We start from the raw sequence: 19244 nt of genomic DNA, 5'->3' as shown, positions 1-19244 counted from the left end.
TGACCCAATGGCTTTTTCAATTACCGCGTGAATCGCGTTTATGCTGGACTGAACCTTTCACTATGTAGCTATTACTTGACTGCTTCTCAAGTATACTTTGCACTAAAGACACAATCGCTCCGCAGCTTATCGCTTAAACCATTACACCAACACTAGACACGAGCACATGACATTGTCCATTACAGATGATATAGGAATGTTATTAGAGAAACAAACAGCAGTAAAAAAAAAAAAGGGGAGAGTCTGTACAGATGAAACGAGTTGAAGGGATAAATAAAGCGTGCGATGCTAAGAGTCGATAACCCAGTACGGTGTATACCAGTCAACGACAATGTTGTGATTGAAAAAGAGATGATTGAGGAAGTGTGTCGCGAGATGTTGGAAATATTGTCATTATGTGTAATTTTGTTGCCAAAATGCCTACAGTTTTCGTTATCTGAATCCTATCTCCTCTTAGCTGAGCATTGTTCCTTTATTTGGAGCTGGTGTACTTGGTGACGGCCTTGGTACCTTCAGAGACGGCGTGCTTGGCCAATTCACCAGGGAGAATGAGACGGACAGCAGTCTGAATCTCACGGGATGAGATGGTGGAGCGCTTGTTGTAAGCGGCGAGCTTGGAAGCTTCACCAGCAATACGCTCGAAGATATCGTTAACGAAAGAGTTAAGGATGGACATGGCCTTGTTGGAGATACCAGTATCGGGGTGGACCTGCTTCAAGACCTTGTAGATGTAGGAAGAGTAGGTTTCCTTACGGGAAGCCTTGCGCTTCTTACCGTCGGCAGACTTGGCCTTCTTCTCGACGCTCTTAGCGGGAGCCTTTCCTCCAGTGGGCTTCTTTTCAGCTTTGGGTGCCATGTTTGTAAAGTTTTTGTGTGATGAAAAAAGAGAAAAAAGTTGGGTTGGCGGAGAATGTGGGCGAGTCTTTTATATAGGGAGAAATTTCATTTACAGTACTCTGTATATATGACAGGCACGCGTTCCACCATGCAAATGGATGAACTACATTATTCTGACCAAATGATAGAGATAATCCAAATCCAATACGTGATAACGCGCAGCTACACGTACTTGCACGTAAAGCTACCGTGTCAATTTTTGGCCATATCACGGTCAAGACCACCAACGGCTCCAACTACGATATCTATCACGAGGTCGTGACGTCAGCAACATGGAAAAGAATATATAAAGAATGCCCGCAGGACGGAACCCGTCTAGTTTTTCTCTTTTTCGTCAAAGCTTTTTAAACCTTTATCAAACATGTCTGGAGGAAAGTCTGGTGGTAAATCCGCATCTGGTTCCAAGTCCCAAACCCGTTCCGCTAAGGCCGGTCTTCAGTTCCCTGTCGGTCGTATTCATCGTCTCCTTCGCCGCGGTAACTACGCCCAGCGTGTTGGTGCTGGTGCCCCCGTTTACCTTGCTGCGGTTCTTGAGTACCTCGCTGCTGAAATTCTCGAATTGGCCGGTAACGCCGCCCGTGACAACAAGAAGTCTCGTATCATCCCCCGTCATCTTCAACTTGCCATCCGTAACGACGAAGAATTGAACAAGTTGCTCGGACATGTCACCATTGCCCAAGGTGGTGTCTTGCCCAACATTCACGCCAATCTTCTCCCCAAGAAGACCAAGAAAGTTGGTGCTTCCCAAGAATTGTAAACTTGGTTCTATACTTCTTTTCGCATATTATTTCCTTCTATATCAGTTTTCTCCTAGTCCCAAACCCCCATGTAGTCGTTTGACATTCTCTTAACCCACCAAGCATCAGTGTACATAGCTTACTAAACATCAGTTGAATGCAAAAAGGACAATTCAGTATTATTTGGCATATGGATATATTGTGGTTGGTGAAATAATTAGTGGTTGCAATGGTGGAAGAAATATGATTACAAGGCGAGGTATAGACATAAAGAAAAATATTCAAGGTGATCTATCATCAGTCTCTCTATCCTCAAATTGAATAACCCGATTCCGCTTCAAATTGAATTTGACTGCCTTGCGTAGAGTCGCTGATGTGCTGGTCGTTGGCTCTGCGCTCCCACCGCGTTTCGCGTTACCTGAGCGGCCTTCTAAAAGGTCTCGTCGGCCCACTCGTCTAGCCTCACGCGCTTCTCTCTCCTCCCGCACTTTCCAGAACTTCAGCTGCTCCGCGCGTTTCGCTTGTCGCCGTCGTTTCTCCTGTAACGTGATAGGTGCGAACCTTGTGATACCTTCGACGTCGTCAACATCGTCCTCTTCGTCCTTATTGGTCGTGGTCGATTTTTTGGTAGCGTTTTGAATCATACGACGAAACGGCGTTAAATTGCTGCTTTGAGCCTTGGTATTCTTCTGAGGGCTGTTGGCTTTCGCTGAGCCTAAGCCAGCCTTGACCTTATTAAACATCGTTCCATTTGACTTGTGTCCTTCCCTTTGAATTTCTAGAGAAGTGCTTTGAGATGGTTCCACTTCATCGTTGCTGACAGACCCAGGTCTAGGGCTTGATGGCTCGATAGCCTCCTCATCTTGATACACTTCTCCCATAACCGTATCTTGGCCTGGTGATTCTGTCTCAATGAAGCTCGCTGCAATTACTTCGTTTTCCCCCATATCTACGTCATCTTGTGCCACAGCTTGTTCTTCAGCAAGGTTCTTTGCGACATCCTCTTGTTGCTGCTTTTGCGGCATAGATCTGGCTATAGGGGATGAGAATAAGAATCTCTGCTTATTGATGCCAATAGAAGTGGTAATAGGGGGAAGGGACGGCCATTGGTTCACGTCGAAAACGTCTTCTTCAGGCTTTGCTGCCATTGTGTTAATATGAAAGCGGTCAGAGAGCCACCGTGTTGCTGCTGACGCTTGGACGCTTGTGTCGTTTTGGCTATCACTGGAAATACTGCCGTCTAGGGACACCCCTTTTGCGTTATTTTTCGAATCAGTTGACATTCGAGTAACCTTTAGATTCATCCATCAATATTAGTACAATTACCTTCTATTGAATCGGTGTTTTCAACGTCGTCCATGGGATGGTTCAATAATGCAATCGTGTGATGAACATAAGGGCAAGTCAGTCGTAGAATCTTTTGGTTGAACTTGTTCTGTGACCTCCTGAAAAACTGCAAGCGATCATTTGCACTACTGAAAATTTCAGGCGGACGTCACGCGGTCAAGCCTTTTGTTCAGCCAGCTTCAAAACTCATGCACACACACATTATTTCAAACAATATAAACAAATATTCGATATTAGAGAGCGTTCCATAGAGTTCAATTATGAAAAAAGACGTATATTACAGAACGATAAGGAACAGAAAAAAAAAGCGTTTGTTACGGTGAGATAGGGTTCTATACAAGTGCTCTCACTAAGTGGAGTGAAGCAGGCAAGCGGATATGAGGGTTGAAAATATTTTTTGGGAAGTAAATTTAACCTCCGAAACCGTAAAGAGTACGGCCCTGTCTCTTGAGAGCGTAGACGACATCCAAGGAAGTAACAGTCTTGCGCTTGGCGTGTTCAGTGTAGGTAACAGCATCACGGATGACGTTCTCAAGGAAGACCTTCAAGACACCACGGGTTTCCTCATAGATGAGACCAGAGATACGCTTGACACCACCACGACGAGCGAGACGACGGATAGCAGGCTTGGTAATACCTTGAATGTTGTCACGAAGAATCTTGCGATGACGCTTGGCACCTCCCTTTCCGAGTCCTTTTCCACCTTTGCCGCGACCAGTCATATTGATATAAGATTTATGAGTGTTATGAAGAAGTGGGAAATCCCGCTTCGTCAGACCCTCTTTATATACTTGGAGATCTTGGGTTAGGGGAGTGCTGTCGGAGTTATGCGCGCTACAAAATTTTCACTATATCACCACGCTGACTATGTCCACCCTGGCCGATAGCTTTGGGGTATCCACGCATGTAATTTGACCAAAATACGTGAGTAAAGAGAAAAATAAAAGCAGGGATGGGTTCCTATATTAATGACCTTGTACTAATGCATTTTAGTGAACATAATGTATTAAAATGAAGAGATCTACAGGAAGTGAAGGCAGTGATAACACGGTAGAAAGGGAGGGATAGTAAAAAAAAAATTTAAAGTCTGAAGCCATGACACGGTAGCGCGACACCGCGACAGAGAGAGAGAGAGGGCGCGACACCGCGACAAGGAGGAGTTTGAAGGTAAGAGCGCGTTTGGGAAAAATATCTATGTTTTCCGGAGCACGAAAAATAGCAGCAATATTTCAGACATAGCAACTTTGCGAAATTGAAAAATAGTCAGCGACATAGTTCCTCCTGGTCTGACTTTGAAAAAATTTCATATAAATACCCACCACACTCTGGCATGCCCCCGATTCTTTTCTTATAACTCACACATTTTATAAACATGGCCCGTACTAAGCAAACCGCTCGCAAGTCCACTGGTGGTAAGGCCCCCCGTAAGCAGCTCGCCACTAAGGCTGCTCGCAAGAGTGCTCCCAGCACTGGAGGAGTCAAGAAGCCTCACAGATACAGACCCGGTACCGTCGCTCTTCGTGAAATCCGTCGTTACCAAAAGTCCACTGAGCTTTTGATCCGCAAGCTTCCTTTCCAACGTCTTGTTCGTGAAATCGCTCAAGATTTCAAGACTGATCTTCGTTTCCAATCTTCCGCTATCGGTGCTCTTCAGGAAGCCTCCGAAGCTTACCTCGTTGCCCTCTTCGAAGATACCAACTTGGCTGCCATTCACGCCAAGCGTGTCACTATCCAACCCAAGGATATCCAGCTCGCTCGTCGCCTCCGTGGAGAGCGCTCTTAAACAGCTCGCATTCGTAGTGTTCAGTAGTTTTTAAAACAGTTCAGAAACATTACCAATATCCCCTTTGCCGACTTGTACAGTTTTTTCTTTACATCCATTACCACTCTGTCTTTGACTCTGTATTTACTTTCGTTTTTTTTTCCTGGTCTAATGCAATACAGCACTCTGGATACCAGATATCCTAGAACAGCTTTACCAAATGATGCAAAGTGTTTACGTGAAATAAGAGAAAAAAAAATTCTCTGCGACGTGTGATTACTTTAGAACTGCGCGACGCGATAACAAAGTTTTTGAAAATTCAACCCAGTATTTTTGCGACCGTGAAGTCAACAAGTAAGACACGTAAAACCAGTTGCTATCATATGATGGTACTGCGGAGCCAGCTTATCATGCTGCGGTAGCATGAATGCTTGTTACTTCATTTCGTAATGTCAACCGACATTGAGTAAATCAGCGCTGACGGTTAAGCTGACCTGGTGCATCAATCAATATTGTTATTTTTTTGGGATAAATTGGATAATGATTTTTTATTTTATTTTTAATCATCGTACGATTGTAACGCACAGGGCGTAAAAGGGTGGATTAAGCAGATTACAGGGGCGAGGGTGAGGAGAGGGTTGTATTGATAAGAGTTACCTAGTCAATCCAACAACTGGCTAGGGGTCAGCTGAACAATTTATCTTAGGGCGACTGAGAGCCACGAATAAAAAGAGAAGTTAAGAAACTAACTACCAAGCTCCGACATGCCAAATCAAGGTATGAAAGGAATCGTAACGCGGTCGCGCGTTCAAAAAAGAAGCGCGCGACGATTGACACGCCGCGTGAAGTGAAGTAGGAGTAAGGCACGATGAAAGAAGGAGGGAGCGCGTTTCAAACATTTCATTGCACGCGCTGCAGTGTAACGCGGTGATTCACCATCAACTCAGTGAAGAGTGGCACGAACGCGGTAAGGTTCAGAAGCCAGACAGGTCGCGTTCAGAAACATTGAGGCTGCGCGGATGTAAACACGACAAGGGGTAGGTGAGAAAATATCTCTGTCCCTTTTTTGAGGGACACCGCAATTTTCAATCCAGCTGCTCAACATTCCATCAAAGGCGTTTTGGTGCAGCATAATGTGACGAGATAACTTCAAGCTATTATGCCCTATATGTGACAATATCTTACCAGGTTCATGCGCTTTATTCCTATGGTTTCAGATGTATTCAGTAAATAGTATGATTAAGCGATGCATTGTAAAGTTCCCTGGCGTGAATACTAGCAAAAAGTGTACACTGGCTGACGTTCATTCAGACATAGCAGTTATCATTTTGTCCTTCATTAAAACACCGCTCACAAATGGGATGTTACCTATGTCTGTTAGAATATATACCTAGAATATGAACATTTACTTTGATATCATCCATTGAATAAAATACATAACCTCTTATAAGTACTTTATACTGCCTATGCTGTGTTCGCTTGGTTTGAAGAGCTGTTTTATATATGGTATTGTACTTATCAATAATATTGGGTGTTATTATGCCAGAATAGCTAGCATACCCGTCTGTAACAAGCTCCATAACACTTGTATGATTCAAGGTAGCGCTAATCTACATCTGAAGTGCAATGAGAGCAATTAATTTATGTTCACCTAATTTTATTGAAATATAACAAAAGCTATAACTCTTTCTATACTGAAAGGTAGTTGATATATTCTTAGATTTCGTAATTGAAAAATTAATATAGGAAAAATAACATTTACTGCCCAAAATCTGACTTTTATGAGTAACAGCTATAACATATAATGTATAAAAATTGCTTCTAGATGTGATATAAGTTTCATAGCATTGAAGCCAGTAGTTCGCTTGCAAATTAAAAAAATGTTATTATTGCCATACAAATGCATGCAAAATTTCGTAGACAGGTCGCTCGATCAACTTTGAGTATGTGCCTCCGCCAAAGTCACGCCAGGTAACTTGCATCGACGGAGGCAAGCTGAGACTTTTACACTCGCTCGTCAACAGCTTCAATTCCACAACGTTATACTGAAAAACTTTCTGAAACTACTCTGATCTTACGCCTCTTCAGTCTGGACCAGAATCATTTACCATGACTCGCTGACTTGTATTTCTAGTCCATCTTAAACTATCGCACGTTAAAAAAACAATGTGCAAATGCTCAAGGCGACATTCTTTGAATAACACAGAGATTCACAGCAATGGAGCTTACCAACTACAGCTTCTCAAGTCAGCTAAATTCATACACAACGGAAAGCACTATCCAGCTTATCACAATCAGTCAGAACACACATTCTTCAGAACTAAGTAGCCACAAGTGGGTTTTCTTCAAAGAGCTTTATCAGTATTTACACAGCTTGAGACTAACAGGAAAATCTTTGCTAAGAATGGATACAATAGCATCCTTGGAAAAAAGGTGGTAACAAAAGGTGGGAATTAACACAGAGGTTGTATGTTTGTACATTAAATGAGGTGAAAAGTGGGAACAAGTCGAGGGGACGGAAAAACAAAAGCAAGGTAGTAGAAGCGAGAAGCGTCTAGGAAACTTCCGACCTTCTTGCAGAAGTGATGTAGTTCGATTCTCGTTTTAAATAAAAAACTTTGGTTTTGATTTTGGTGGGCAAACCCTTTAGAGTTCCTGGGAAGCACCAACCTTCTTGGTCTTCTTGGGAAGAAGGTTAGCGTGGATGTTGGGCAAGACACCACCTTGGGCAATGGTGACGTGTCCGAGCAACTTGTTCAATTCCTCATCGTTACGGATGGCAAGTTGAAGATGACGGGGGATGATACGAGACTTCTTGTTGTCACGGGCGGCGTTACCGGCCAATTCGAGAATTTCAGCAGCGAGGTACTCGAGAACGGCAGCAAGGTAGACGGGAGCACCAGCACCAACACGCTGGGCATAGTTACCACGACGAAGAAGACGATGGATACGACCAACGGGGAATTGAAGACCGGCCTTAGCGGAACGGGTTTGGGACTTGGAACCAGATGCGGATTTTCCTCCAGATTTTCCTCCAGACATGTTTGATAAGTTTTGTGTGAGTTGTTAAAAAAAACGGTGAGTGAAGAAAGCGGAGACTGGGCGGCTAAACCACAGGGTTTATATACTAGAGCCACATTTTTTAAAGGTCCGAAGGTTTGTAAAGGAGTGTACCATCATGGTAGGTGAAAGGATGTGAAATAGTAGCAGCCGTGAATTGACGCGGTAGGGCCGTTGCTGAAGCCTGATCATATTTCTATAGGATGAAAAATACCACTGTTGGATCGCGTGATATCTCGCGTCAATCTCGCGTTATCACGTAGAGTGGATATCAAGTCATGCATATCAAAAATATAGCATAGACCATGGTCAGCATGCAGGCCATTGCGCGCGCACCTCTTGTACCTGAGCTTGAAATGGCTTGAATAGAAGGAAAATTTTGGGACAACACGTGAGTGCAACGTCACACAACCGATTTTATGCTGGCAAAGCTGGCGTTATAAAAAGAGGCGATTTTTTACCGCAGCCCACTTCTTTTCACTTTCTTATTTTTACACCGTACAACATATACAATGGCACCCAAAGCTGAAAAGAAGCCCACTGGAGGAAAGGCTCCCGCTAAGAGCGTCGAGAAGAAGGCTAAGTCTGCTGACGGTAAGAAGCGTAAGGCTTCCCGTAAGGAAACCTACTCTTCCTACATCTACAAGGTCTTGAAGCAGGTCCACCCCGATACCGGTATCTCCAACAAGGCTATGTCCATCCTCAACTCTTTCGTCAACGATATCTTTGAGCGCATTGCTGGTGAAGCTTCCAAGCTCGCCGCTTACAACAAGCGTTCCACCATCTCTTCCCGCGAGATTCAGACTGCTGTCCGTCTCATTCTCCCTGGTGAATTGGCCAAGCACGCCGTCTCTGAAGGTACCAAGGCCGTCACCAAGTACACCAGCTCCAAGTAAATGTTTTGTAGGAAATTCAAGGGCTACTATTGGCCAAGAAAATATTGCCTGCATTATATCTTTAGCACATTGCTCTGTACAGTCCTCACCTTTTCGCCCTCTTCTGTTTAATTTCCCCCTTTTGATTTCTTGCAAAAGCTCAAGAGAAAACGCGTTGTTATCACTATCTTGATTACACTGGTGCGAACTCTCATGTTCTTTAACTTGGAATCATTTGATCATCGTTTTTTTTTGTTGCCCCTTGCCTTGTACGTATATATATTTGCCTTTTATTCGATACAACCCTTTAAAAAAAATCAAAAGAATTTTTTTTCCCCATATGAACACTGTCTGCCTTGTGAATTGAGTGATAGTAGTCTGTTAATATCGTATAAAGATAGATACCTTGAAAGTATGCAACGCGAGGGTAGGAAACCCACGTCACAAAAAGCCAGTTCGTGGTTTTTTTATGTGCGGTGGAAAAGAAAAAAGTGCTTTGCCTTGTTCAACCCGACGTGATTGCTCCTTCTACATAATGTCGGCGTCATTATCACTTAAGCAGATATTCGAAAAGTCGCAGCTGCTCACGACGCACATATCGAATCCTGAGCTACCTCCATTGGATCGTGGCCTGGATCAAATTGAGCACCTGTCTCAAAATCTGGCGCCAAATGTTGACGGCAGTGCCAACCCTATTGACATTAGAGCGTAAGCATTAGCAGAATTAGCCAATTGCTTTCAAAGAAAAAACATAACCAAAAAGCTAATTTCATCCTGCCATAGACATTACTTTCTGGCAAAGGGTGGCGTGAATGCTCAAGCAATGGCACGTCACTTAGACACCGTCAAATTGACTTCCACATTCGATCTTCGACGGCCAGTTCACGACACAGACATCGACGTAAGATTATGAAACCAATATAGCACACTTTCCATGAATATTAACTAAGCCATATTTTAGGGTTATCTGAAGCAGGAGCATCAGCGTGTCATTGCTCATACCATAGAAGCTGGAAGATGCGAGGTATGCAAACTGTTTCGCCGTACTATGTGACAAATGTTCTGTTTACAACTGCTCTAATTCATTACTTTAGTCTTCTGCAGCGCTGGAGAGATCGTACGATAAAGACCTAGATGCGGCATGGCAACTTGCTACCAAAGGATCAGCAAAGCAGACTTCGGATAGCACATCACTGTTTCAATCAACTTCAAGTTCTCTTGGTCTGGACGAAATTAGTGGTATTGCAGCGAAGTTTGGTTCAGATGTAAGCAATGATTTGTGTGGAGTCGATATTTTCTCCAAGAATTGCTGACATATTGGGTGGTGTTTACAGACTTTGCAACAATTGTTGGCGCCAATCGACGTGGAACAACCCATCTCTTTCGACTGCAGTAATCATCCACAGCTTTTGACCTTTGCAACAATTATATATCGATTCAACTTGGCTCGCCTTCAAAATCAGCCATATGACCTCATGTCAAGCCTAACAAGGATATCAATGGATCAAACCTTTAACGAGGTCAGTTTATATTTGCAACAACTTTGCGTTTTGGTTTCAATCTTTCTAAATCTCATTTCTTACTACAGCAACATCCCATGTACCGATTCATGTCGCTCATCACCAATTTAATTCAAAGTGCTGAGAAAGCCGGTATCGCTGCCCACCTTGGCGGTAAGGATGATGAAGCTAGTCTCAATGCTAGGGCGAAGATGGTCGGGATTGCAAAGAATTGGCTGGAAGAACAGTGAGTGATTGTATTTCAGTTATGGAAAACATGATGAGCTACCGTCAGGCTGATATTTGAATGCCTTTAGATATGTCTTATTCCTCAATGCTACTGTACAGTCGAAGTCAAGTATATATACTGGTACCTCGCCTGCTGCTAAGATCAAAACATTCATTAGTGCACTGCACAGTGTTAAGACTATACCAAACCTTGAGGTACGTAAAAATCTCGATCATCGCCGCAAATGCGTGGTGTTAGCATCAAGCCGCTTATGCATTTCCATGTTCTTCATTTATCGGAAATAGAACGTCAATGGTGAACAACCTTGGGCTATTCTTTTTTACCACATGCGTACTGGTCAGAACAAGGAAGCTTTGGATTATATAAACAACAACCTACCCCTTTTCAAGAGCACACCTAGCATAGCAGAATACTTTTCGGCCTTCATTGCAGATCTTTCAGACGGGTTAGTTTTCATCGTTGGGCAAATGCCAGGTTCGGGTTTACGCTTAGGCTATCGATACTTATCTTTTTCATCATTTTTTCAGATCCATGTCAGAATTAACGAGATCGAGAATACAACTTGAATATGACCAAATGTCTCGCAACACCGCCGAGCCTATCGACCCTTACAAGTTTGCAGTGTACAAAATCATGGGTCGGTGTGAACTGAACAAGCGCACCTTACCTCATATAACTAGCAGTACTGAAGATTGGCTATGGCTTCAGGTACAGTGTCTTTTGTTTACGTCGCGCTTGCAAACCTATACAGTCAGCTGATATCTTTCATGTTGGTTTATAGCTTTGCCTGGTTCGCGAGTCCGCAGCCAGCTCTATGAAATCCGGAGGAGAATACCGATTGGCAGATCTTCAAAAAGTTCTACAAAAATATGGTCCTGAGCACTTTGATCCACACCGCGCTAATCCATGGAACTATATGATCCTACTCCTTCTTACGCTCCAGTTTGAACAAGTTGTTCATCAGCTCTACAGCAGCAAATATCAGATAGAAGCTGTTCATCTTGCTATTGGATTCGCCTCCCATCGCATGCTCAGGACCACTCTAGATACAAAGCAACAAGAGAGCCTCTGTAAGACTTATAACAGCTGTGATAAAATGGTAGCTGCATTCACATTCTAATCATATTTAATTTTTGTGAACAGTGGTTGTTGGAGACGACGGCTCACCAGCATTGAACTACATACATTTAATACACCAATATTCGCTGATGTTCACAATTTCCAATCCAGAAATCGCCTTCCAGTATCTTCTGACCATATCTGTGCTGGATGACGAAGCGTCTAACGGAAAACGAGCATCCGAACTATGCCGGTCATACATCGAAGAGCTCGTCACACACACCAGAGCGTATTCGGTGCTATTGGGAAGTCGTACTGTGGACGATAAAGTCGAGCAAGGTTGCGTTGAGGAATTCAAAAAGCTCATCAAAGCAGACGATACGTTCACCCGGTCATTGGTGGTTGCTGCTGCCGACAAGTGTCGCCATGAAGAACGCCATACTGATGCGGTTGCCCTATACTACCTTATTGGCGTAAGTTCCAACCACTCTTGACTCATTTGTATGGATTGACATTTTAATCATTGCGTTGCTTTCCAGGATCATGCTGCTGTCGTTGACATCCTGGTTCGAGAGCTCGGAAAAGAGTTGATGCAGCCAGTTATGCGACAGGGACCTGGTGCGGACAATCAATGGTCGCAAGCGAATATACCAAGTAACAGTGAAGAGCTTGTCAAGTATGCGAACGATGTTGCAGCACGATATCGAACTGCACGTCCTGGCGACGGCATCTCCCAACAGAGAAGAACAACTTTACAATCATTGGCAAAGCTGCATGAGTTCCGTTATCTTTGCATTTATGGAGTAGCTGAGCAAGCCTTAGAGGTATGTGCATTGTGTCTTTGGATTAGGCAAATACCATTGTTCTCATTAATCTCATGTGTATATCATGTATAGCTGCTGAATGAAGTAGGCATTATTCCCATGCAAGGCGATATGACTACTATTGCTCGCAAGGCAGAACAACTTGAAGACTATGAGGATACAATCGTTCGATGCATTCCTAACCTCTTGCTGATGACGATGGCCCTGTTTAGCGAGCTATTCATGATTTCCAAGCATTCTGGTGATACCAATGTGAGTAATGATTGAGCGATTATAAGAGGTTCATCCTATATCAATTTTTGCTTACGATCCTACTATGGCAGAAAACGATGTTGGTCAAACAGAGAAGCCAAACCATCTTGAAGTTTGCAGGATTAATCGAAAACATACTATCGGCCGATGTTTGCATCCGAATCAACAGGTACAGTTTCGCATCGGTGTATGGTTATATTAGTATGTGGTGACTATGACTAAATTTTTGGTGCTTGCGTCCCATATAGATTCGACATCGAGATGATATGATAGCATAGACAGCACTTTCATGACAATAGCTTTTTCTTTGCAGTTCTCGTGCCTTTCTTTTGCTGTTATAGTGCCTATCATGCATCAATTTGCCTGCGTCCATGTATTCTTGATTACAATGTATCCCTCTTTTTTTCATATGATTTGCAAATTGTCTGCTTTTCTTGATCTTCATAATAGGGTGGTCTCATTTGAGTGATATATCTGTGGCTTGTCGGTTTCAGTCGATCATAAAAGGAAAGTCAGATGAAGGAAGTCCACCTTTCACCTTTTGAACATAGCCCTACAGTATGATTACAAATCCTTGACACCAAAAGCTACAGCGATGAATACCGCATATACCAGAGATCCAGTACGTTCTCTTGTATTGGTGAGCAAAACGATGATGATTAATTCAACAGAATCAGAGTATCACAACATATGCTTTTGAATAACACACGTAAGCCTGCGTAATAGTATTGCGGCAATCAAATCTCAAAACGCCATATTAACCAATGTCCAAGAAGCGCGGAAAGAGGCCCGAACGCCATCATAACGAATGTTCAAAACGGTCGGAGAGAAGTCAGTGTGACTGATTACTCCTTCACTGACAACTGGTCGAATCCTTGTTTTTAAACCTCATATACTGTCTTTCCTATAAAATCAAGATTTGCGGAAAAGTGATATCCCTTTAACACAACAGACAATGTCTTTCAACAACAATCATACAAGGAAGACTGTCCTAATCACTGGAGCATCCGACGGATTAGGTCTAGAAGCTGCAAAAAATTATGCTAAAGCTGAATTTACTACTGTAATGGCTGGGCGATCTGCAGAGAAGCTCGCTAAGGCAGCTGAAGCTGTAAGGATCGCTGCAAACATTGATGCATCTCAAGCTGATGAAAAAATCCACACCATTTGTTTTGACTTCTCCAGCCTTGAATCAGTGCGCAACGGCGTGAATCAATTCCTGGATCTCAATCTACCACTCAATCTACTTATCAACAACGCGGGTATGTTCGGCAGGTCTCGTGAATTCACCAAGGATTCAAACGTGTTTGAGAAAACTCTTATGGTCAATATGGTGGGACCTCTGCTGTTCACCGAGTTGTTATTACCAAGAATGATGGAAAGTGGAGGTGGCAACATTATAATTGTGTCGAGCAGCTTGCATTTTCCAAAGAAGGTAAACATAGAAAAAAATCTCGCACAAGAAATCACTCCACGAGCTTACAAAGTTGACTTGTATTGCAGAACTCTAAAAAGCTCATCTTACCTCTGGATAATCTTGATGGATCCAAGGCCTGGAGTTCTGAAGGATCCTATGCGGTAAATCTTTTAACATTTTCTATCCACAAGCTGTGTCAATTCTAACAGTGGTACAATAGGCGTCCAAGCTAGCAGATCTCTGGTGGGCTTATGTACTGGCCGATAAACTCTCTAAATCTGATCCTAAAATTAGGGTGAATGCTTTAGATCCCGGAGCCGTTCCAAGTACTGGAATAGCTCGTGAAGCCCCATGGATAATTCAAAAGGTGCTACCATATATCCTTCCTCTAATAACGTCCAACACTGTGACATTAGAAACAGCCGGCGAACACTATCTAGGCTATGGAATCGATCCTCAATATGCATCGGACAATGGAATATATTATGATAGAGGCAACAAGGTGAAGTCCTCAGAGGAATCTTATGATATGGTTAAAGCTAAGACTGTTTACAACTTAGCCTGTCAAGTCACTGGGCTTGACGACCGTAAGGTTGCTGTTTAGGAAACAGACCTCGGTTCTGACCTCAGCGTCATCAGCGCTTATTAGCTTGCTATTGGAAACATGTGTATCAATATTTTCAGAGACTTTATCTCAAATAAATTTAACGATGTTTACTCTTATATAAATTCCACTGTTGACAGTTAAAAGCATCCATATATTTAGCAGAAGGAATCTGAAATCTTGTTATATTAAGTCGATACCGACAATGCTTCTGATCTGGTAAATGTGTTATGCGCTCTAGAGTCGCAGTGTTTTGCATAGTAAATCATGATGGCAAAGGAGATCAGTTTTATTCAACGAGAGATTGCACTTGATCGTTAATGGAATTGCATAACCCTTCATAGTATATCACAAATTATACTTCTTCTTTAACCTGAGGACAATCTCTTTAGCATATCGTGTAAGACAGCGTCGCATGATCTTATTGTTCATCCGACATATGGGCAATCTTGGAAGCATCTGTGCGCAACTATATATTTAAAATCATGGCCTGCTTCCAGATCAAACCATGTGTGATACATAGAGAATCTCTCATCTATATGGCTATGATAGTGAAAAATGATACACCGATTCCATAACTTTGAGTAGCGTTGAATAAACCAAAGAAGTCCTTATGCATTCCACCCATAAAGGTGCGAAAATCGAAGTCGGTGATTTAACTCTGACTGTTGCCATGTTGCACAATTTTTTTTTACTTTGCAATAAACTGTCTGATCATCACCTCACAACGCCTCTATTTCCTCTCCTACTCAGCAATTTCCAATGCGCTTTAATGCGGGAAGGAACAGTACAGAAAAAAATGATCCAGATGACGACCAGTCAATGTACGACATATCCACTCTCTTTCACACTGTCACAAATGATAACAACGACGATATTACACTTTCGTTCTTCGATGCAGCGATAAACGGAGACTTTGATGTAATGAAAAGATTTTTAGAGCACAATGCAGGCATTGAATGGGAGAATGATCAGAAGAATAAAGCGCTCAAGATCGCTTCAAGAAATGGACACAGTAACATAGTAACTCTGCTGCTCACTCATGGTGCGGATGGCAACGCAAAAGATGAAAATTCAGACACAGCATTCCATGAAGCTGCGAGGTATGGACATAAGGAAGTAGTGCAGCTTCTACTTACTCATGGTATTGAGGTTGATTTCAAAGACGAAAGATCAAATACCGCACTTTACTATGCTTCTAGGAAAGGGCACAAAGAAATAGTGCAACTGCTGCTCGACAGTGGTGCCGATATTGACGCAAAAAACCAATATTTGGATACCGCACTTCACACTGCTACTTGGTATGGCCGTAGCGCCGTGGTATGCCTGCTGCTCAATCATGGTGCATCAGTTAACGCCAAAAACGACCAATCCAATACTGCGCTTCACATGGCTGCCAGACAAAAAAAAAACGAAATAGTGAAGATGCTGCTCAAGCATGGTGCGACTGTTGGGGCCATTAACAACTTTTCGAGGACCCCACTTCACACTGCTGCATTGTTTGGACGTAGGAAAATAGTACAGCAGCTTCTCATTTGCGGAGCAAACGCTGAAGCAGAAGATCACGCGTTAGTTAGCCCACTTCATCTGGCTGCGCGTAGTGGAAGTAAAGAGGTAGTACAGCTACTGCTTCGGCAAGGTGCGGCTGTTGAAAAAATTGATATATTATCATCTACTCCACTATATCAGGCTACAGTCTATGGCCATTACGAAGTGATACAGCTGCTCCTCGAGCACGGTGCGGATGTCAATATGAAAACTGATTCATCATACTCTCCTCTTCGTACAGCTGCACTGTTTGGACACGTAGAAGTAGTAAAGCTACTTATTAAGCATGGCGCGGCCCTTGGCAAAAAAGGCAGAAATTCAGATACTCCACTTCACCTGGCGGCAAGCGGCGGACACACAGAAATAATGGAGGTACTTATCAATTGTGGTGCGACCGTTGACGCAAGAAATGACGATTCAGAAACACCTCTTCACAGAATTGCATGGCATGGAGGTCAAGAAGGAGTACAGCTGCTACTCAAGCATGGTGCGGCCGTTAATGCAAAAGACAAGAATTTATTCACGCCGCTTCATAATGCTATAAGAAGTGGAAGCAAACAGACAGTGGAGCTGCTCTTAAAAAACGGTGCGGATGTTAATGCCAAAACCGACCGGTTACATACCCCAATTGTCTATGCTGCATTCGAAGGAGACAAAGAAATAACGAAGCTGCTGCTCAACTATGGTGCTAATGCTAATGCAACAGATCCAGTCACCTTCAGTGCACTCCATCTTGCTGCATATCGTGGATATACGGAAGTAGCATCTGTACTTCTTGCTGGCTCTCCCAATGCTGTCCATAGGCGTAACTTCGTCAACAACGTTCATTTTGATGTGCCAGAAACTGGTGCTATCCCAAAGAAAAATCGGTTATCAGGATGTGCTGCTAATATTGAAGCCGTTAACAGAAGTGGCTCCACTGCCCTTATTACTGCTACAAAAGCATCCAGACTAAACATGATGTCTCTATTGATTGACAAAGGCGCCAACATAGAAGCTACTGATAGAGACTCTCTTACGTCTTTAATCTGGGCTGCAAAAAATGGAAAACTGGACGTTTTGGAGTTACTATTGCGAAAGAACGCAAAAATCGGAGCCACAACAAAACACGGCGATACTGCTCTCCATCTCGCTGCAGAATCCAACTATTCAACCATCGTGACTACTTTGATAAAATATGGTGCCAATGTTAATGCTAAAAACGAAGACGGGAAAACACCAATTCAAATCGCTTTATTGAAAGGCTACGATGAAATAGTAACCCAGCTAAAGAATTCCCGAGAGCCACTTGAAGACTTCGAAGACGATGCGCCATGACATTTATACCAAGCCGCGGATGTTGTGAAGTCGATGTGTATTATGGAGATTGAGAAATGGAGAAATTCCGCTAGAGGAGTAATGATACGTAAATGAAATGTTGTGCAGAGCCTTACAAGATATAAAGGTTCATACGATAGCCATCTTTGACAGTGGTGCAGACGTTCAAACACATGACAACGATTAACTACCACTGCTCCTCTTAAGTTTATATAAAAGCAGTGAAGCCTTTGACTCAATATAATTCTATACCATTTTTGCGTCGCAATTTTGAACTGTACTGTGTGTGCATTGTGAAAGTGATGTTACTCCTGCTATAAACTTTACGGTAGTTTCTAGAAATGGCACAACTTTATTGAACACCTTACTTATCTTCCTTCCCGCCAACAATGCATTCTATGAGGTTAAGGAAATCAAATTGACAGAACTTCAACATTGTGGACGGACAATTTAAAGGAAGGAATCATTGGTAAGCACTTTGTTAGTGTGGATTTGCTGTTAGAATCGTTCCTGACAATCCTTTGACATGGTTACTTTTCACTAACAAAATATTACTTGAGCGTATGTAAACAAGCCTTAATAAGCGTTCCTTGATTTCAATTATCATGCCTGATGGTGAAAGGCGTGGGGCTTATATTTAGTAATGGTTTTCAGTCTGCCAAAATTTGGGAGAAATTGTTGGCTGGATTGTTGGTATTTGTCGCACAAATGTACGATTTAAACAGACGCTGAGCACAAACTTTCAGTCCTCTTTTTTCTTTCTTTTCTATTCTCAAATGTCCTTCGATACCGGCAGTAACAGCAAGGAGCACCAAGCTTCGAAAAATGATCAGCCTACGAGCAACATGGCGATTATACCTTGCCTTCGTGAAGATACCGATACAGAACAAGAGGACAAACCTCGATGGTTTGATTCAGCGTGTAGTGGAAACATCAATGCTATAGAGAGTTTATTACGACGTGGAGCTGATATCAACTGGGAGGATGATCAGAAGAGAACTGTGCTTCACATATGTGCTGGCTATGGGCACAAGGAATTGGTATCACTTCTTTTGACTTTTGGTGCGGCTGTTAATACTAAAGACGAAAACTCGAGTACTGCGCTTCACCTAGCGGCGTGGTACACAAAAATAGATGTTGTGTTACTGCTGCTAGAACATGGTGCTGAAATTGATGCAAAAGATGACAACTCGGAAACAGCACTTCATATGACGACATCGCGTCGCTCTAGGAAGTTGGTACAGCTATTGTTGGATTATGGTGCCTCAGTTGACGCAAAAAACAACAGGTTGTTGACTGCCTTACATATAGCTTCGTATATGGGGCACAGTGAAGTAGTACAGCAGCTGCTCAACCATGATGCAACAATTAACGCCAAAGATAAAGATGGTGGTACTTCAATTCACCTAGCTTTACTTCGTGGACATACAGAAGTAGCGCGTCTTCTCATTGATAAAGGTGCAGCTATTGATTCAGTAAACGAGGATAGAATGACTCCAATTCACATGGCTGCGCGGAATGGACAAACAGAAGCAGTGCAGCTACTCATAGAACGAGGTGCTGCAGTGACAGCAGTATGCAAGCATTTAATGACACCACTTCATTACTCTGCGTGGAATGGCCATATAGAAGTAGTACAGCTGTTGCTCAGTTATAATGCAGCAATTGACGCCAAGGATACGGATGGTTATACTTCACTTCAGCTAGCTTCATCGGATGGTCACACAGAAGTAGTGCAGCTGCTCATCGATAAAGGTGCTACAGTGACAGCAGTAAGCGAGCATTTAAGGACACCA

The 19244-nt window shown here is 42.9% G+C and overlaps 11 protein-coding genes across 11 annotated transcripts; 7 read left to right on the top strand and 4 right to left on the bottom strand.

Annotated features, from left to right (window-relative positions):
• Positions 1-1002, bottom strand: K450DRAFT_229050 (uncharacterized protein). The gene has a single exon (XM_051587026.1). The coding sequence runs from the start codon at positions 854-856 to the stop codon at positions 473-475; it is 384 nt and encodes a 127-aa protein (XP_051447114.1). The 5' UTR covers positions 857-1002; the 3' UTR covers positions 1-472.
• A 212-nt stretch (positions 1003-1214) lies between these two features.
• On the top strand, positions 1215-1784 carry K450DRAFT_229045 (uncharacterized protein). The gene has a single exon (XM_051587025.1). It carries the CDS (start codon positions 1259-1261, stop codon positions 1652-1654), a length of 396 nt encoding a protein of 131 aa, XP_051447113.1. The 5' UTR covers positions 1215-1258; the 3' UTR covers positions 1655-1784.
• Positions 1785-1826: 42 nt separating this feature from the next.
• Positions 1827-2996, bottom strand: K450DRAFT_229040 (uncharacterized protein). Its single transcript, XM_051587024.1, has one exon. The coding sequence runs from the start codon at positions 2936-2938 to the stop codon at positions 1916-1918; it is 1023 nt and encodes a 340-aa protein (XP_051447112.1). The 5' UTR covers positions 2939-2996; the 3' UTR covers positions 1827-1915.
• Positions 2997-3153: 157 nt separating this feature from the next.
• K450DRAFT_206617 (uncharacterized protein) lies at positions 3154-3917 on the bottom strand. Its single transcript, XM_051584749.1, has one exon. The coding sequence runs from the start codon at positions 3701-3703 to the stop codon at positions 3392-3394; it is 312 nt and encodes a 103-aa protein (XP_051447111.1). The 5' UTR covers positions 3704-3917; the 3' UTR covers positions 3154-3391.
• Positions 3918-4353: 436 nt separating this feature from the next.
• K450DRAFT_171390 (uncharacterized protein) lies at positions 4354-4764 on the top strand (the record flags this gene model as incomplete). Its single annotated transcript, XM_051584142.1, has 1 exon — positions 4354-4764. One exon carries the CDS (start codon positions 4354-4356, stop codon positions 4762-4764), a length of 411 nt encoding a protein of 136 aa, XP_051447110.1.
• A 2522-nt stretch (positions 4765-7286) lies between these two features.
• Positions 7287-7894, bottom strand: K450DRAFT_229025 (uncharacterized protein). Its single transcript, XM_051587023.1, has one exon. It carries the CDS (start codon positions 7783-7785, stop codon positions 7390-7392), a length of 396 nt encoding a protein of 131 aa, XP_051447109.1. The 5' UTR covers positions 7786-7894; the 3' UTR covers positions 7287-7389.
• A 286-nt stretch (positions 7895-8180) lies between these two features.
• K450DRAFT_229022 (uncharacterized protein) lies at positions 8181-9025 on the top strand. Its single transcript, XM_051587022.1, has 2 exons — positions 8181-8635; positions 8727-9025. Exons 1-2 carry the CDS (start codon positions 8316-8318, stop codon positions 8869-8871), a joined length of 465 nt encoding a protein of 154 aa, XP_051447108.1. The 5' UTR covers positions 8181-8315; the 3' UTR covers positions 8872-9025.
• Positions 9026-9181: 156 nt separating this feature from the next.
• K450DRAFT_229020 (uncharacterized protein) lies at positions 9182-13090 on the top strand. The gene is made up of 15 exons (XM_051587021.1): positions 9182-9386; positions 9462-9579; positions 9640-9702; positions 9773-9943; positions 10013-10198; positions 10267-10424; positions 10495-10621; positions 10712-10872; positions 10955-11135; positions 11209-11497; positions 11571-11959; positions 12026-12310; positions 12383-12562; positions 12634-12731; positions 12811-13090. Exons 1-15 carry the CDS (start codon positions 9214-9216, stop codon positions 12830-12832), a joined length of 2601 nt encoding a protein of 866 aa, XP_051447107.1. The 5' UTR covers positions 9182-9213; the 3' UTR covers positions 12833-13090.
• A 427-nt stretch (positions 13091-13517) lies between these two features.
• On the top strand, positions 13518-14583 carry K450DRAFT_298135 (uncharacterized protein; the record flags this gene model as incomplete). The annotated part of the gene is made up of 3 exons (XM_051593682.1): positions 13518-13997; positions 14066-14140; positions 14200-14583. The coding sequence occupies 3 exons, from the start codon at positions 13518-13520 to the stop codon at positions 14581-14583; spliced, it is 939 nt and encodes a 312-aa protein (XP_051447106.1).
• Positions 14584-15639: 1056 nt separating this feature from the next.
• On the top strand, positions 15640-17766 carry K450DRAFT_184948 (uncharacterized protein). Its single transcript, XM_051584415.1, has 2 exons — positions 15640-16032; positions 17212-17766. Exons 1-2 carry the CDS (start codon positions 15973-15975, stop codon positions 17446-17448), a joined length of 297 nt encoding a protein of 98 aa, XP_051447105.1. The 5' UTR covers positions 15640-15972; the 3' UTR covers positions 17449-17766.
• A 992-nt stretch (positions 17767-18758) lies between these two features.
• On the top strand, positions 18759-19010 carry K450DRAFT_160163 (uncharacterized protein; the record flags this gene model as incomplete). Its single annotated transcript, XM_051584004.1, has 1 exon — positions 18759-19010. A coding segment is annotated over one exon (252 nt), but the record flags the coding sequence as incomplete, so codon positions are not given.
• Positions 19011-19244: the final 234 nt, after the last annotated feature.

The sequence above is a fragment of the Umbelopsis ramanniana genome (assembly GCF_025399195.1).
Source record: "Umbelopsis ramanniana AG unplaced genomic scaffold K450scaffold_11, whole genome shotgun sequence".
In the NCBI taxonomy this organism is placed as follows: domain Eukaryota; kingdom Fungi; phylum Mucoromycota; class Umbelopsidomycetes; order Umbelopsidales; family Umbelopsidaceae; genus Umbelopsis; species Umbelopsis ramanniana.
Note: the sequence above shows the minus strand (reverse complement) of the source record. Positions and strands in the feature narration are given on the sequence as shown.